Raw genomic sequence first — 1,031 nt, forward strand, 5'->3', positions numbered from 1 at the left:
TATAATAAGTATTTGATTTAAAAATGAAAGAAGTATTTCCAGGCAATTTTCCTAATTTTAGAAGGTACATATGAGCCATGTTACCAAAAAAGAGGAAGCAAACAGCAAAACAAAAATCTTACAAAGTATAATTAAGAAGCAAAGCATTATTGTTTGAATATACAATCTCATTATGAAGAACAGTTTAAAAATTTATAAGTCAACACTAAAAACAACTAGTAGTCTCTTATCTCTGAAACATTTAACAAACAAAATAGAAGCAAAAAGTACCTTGTAGAGTAAAATCCAGCAATACATATTCGTAAGCAAATTCTGTCTTTGTTTCCACTTGCGGTCTCTTCAGGGTAGAAAATATTTTTCCAGGGCTGCTATCATCAGGGTCTTCTAGCTTTCTAAGTCCGCACCCCATGGCAAAATCTGTAAGGAATTAAATTGCAGGAAAGGGGAGGGAGAGCAGCAAATTCTGTTGTTTAAGCTGCAAAAAGAAAGTTATAGACTTAACTGCTTTGATTTTGTTTTCAGCTAAACCATAGATAACCAAAAAGAAAACATCTGGGTCCAAAGAAAGGAGTTGAAGAATTTTTCTATCCATTTTTCTGTAAAGTCACTGAACCCATGATTAAGCTACAGCTCCAGGAGGTTGGGCTTGATCTTAGAGAAACATGCAAGCTGCTACAACTTAGCGGAGAATTTCCATGCCACGTCAATTTACAGCCAGCCCCCTACCAGAGTTCTGCCACTCAGGGCACCAGCGGTGCTTTGTCTATCCTAGTTGGCTGGATGATAAAAAGAGGTGTCCAAAAACGGAAATAAAAAGGCAAAAGGGCAACTTGGATGTAATTATCTACAAGTAGAAGATATATTCAGACATAGTGGCATACAATTCTTTTTCTGTTTTCCCTCTTCTCTCTGTCCTGCTACCCTCCTTCCTCTCTCACTACTACCAAGAAAGCAAAAGGAGAGAGAGAGGGAGAGAGAGGCAGTAGGGGGGTGGAGAGAGAGAGAGAGAAAGAGAGAGAGAGAAAGAGAAA

The 1,031-nt window shown here is 37.8% G+C and overlaps 1 protein-coding gene across 2 annotated transcripts in view; it reads right to left on the reverse strand.

Moving 5' to 3' along the window:
- The window catches only part of RFTN2 (raftlin family member 2), a 95,060-nt gene extending 94,029 nt beyond the window's left edge, over positions 1-1,031 (reverse strand). For both annotated transcript variants that reach the window (XM_017869312.1, XM_017869313.1), the window contains exon 1: positions 271-1,031. In XM_017869312.1, coding sequence (XP_017724801.1) covers positions 271-409 — 139 coding nt within the window. In that variant the 5' untranslated portion in view covers positions 410-1,031. The remainder of the gene's footprint in view (positions 1-270) is intronic.

The sequence above is a fragment of the Rhinopithecus bieti genome, unplaced genomic scaffold (assembly GCF_001698545.2).
Source record: "Rhinopithecus bieti isolate Rb0 unplaced genomic scaffold, ASM169854v2 scaffold_2572, whole genome shotgun sequence".
Taxonomy (NCBI): domain Eukaryota; kingdom Metazoa; phylum Chordata; class Mammalia; order Primates; family Cercopithecidae; genus Rhinopithecus; species Rhinopithecus bieti.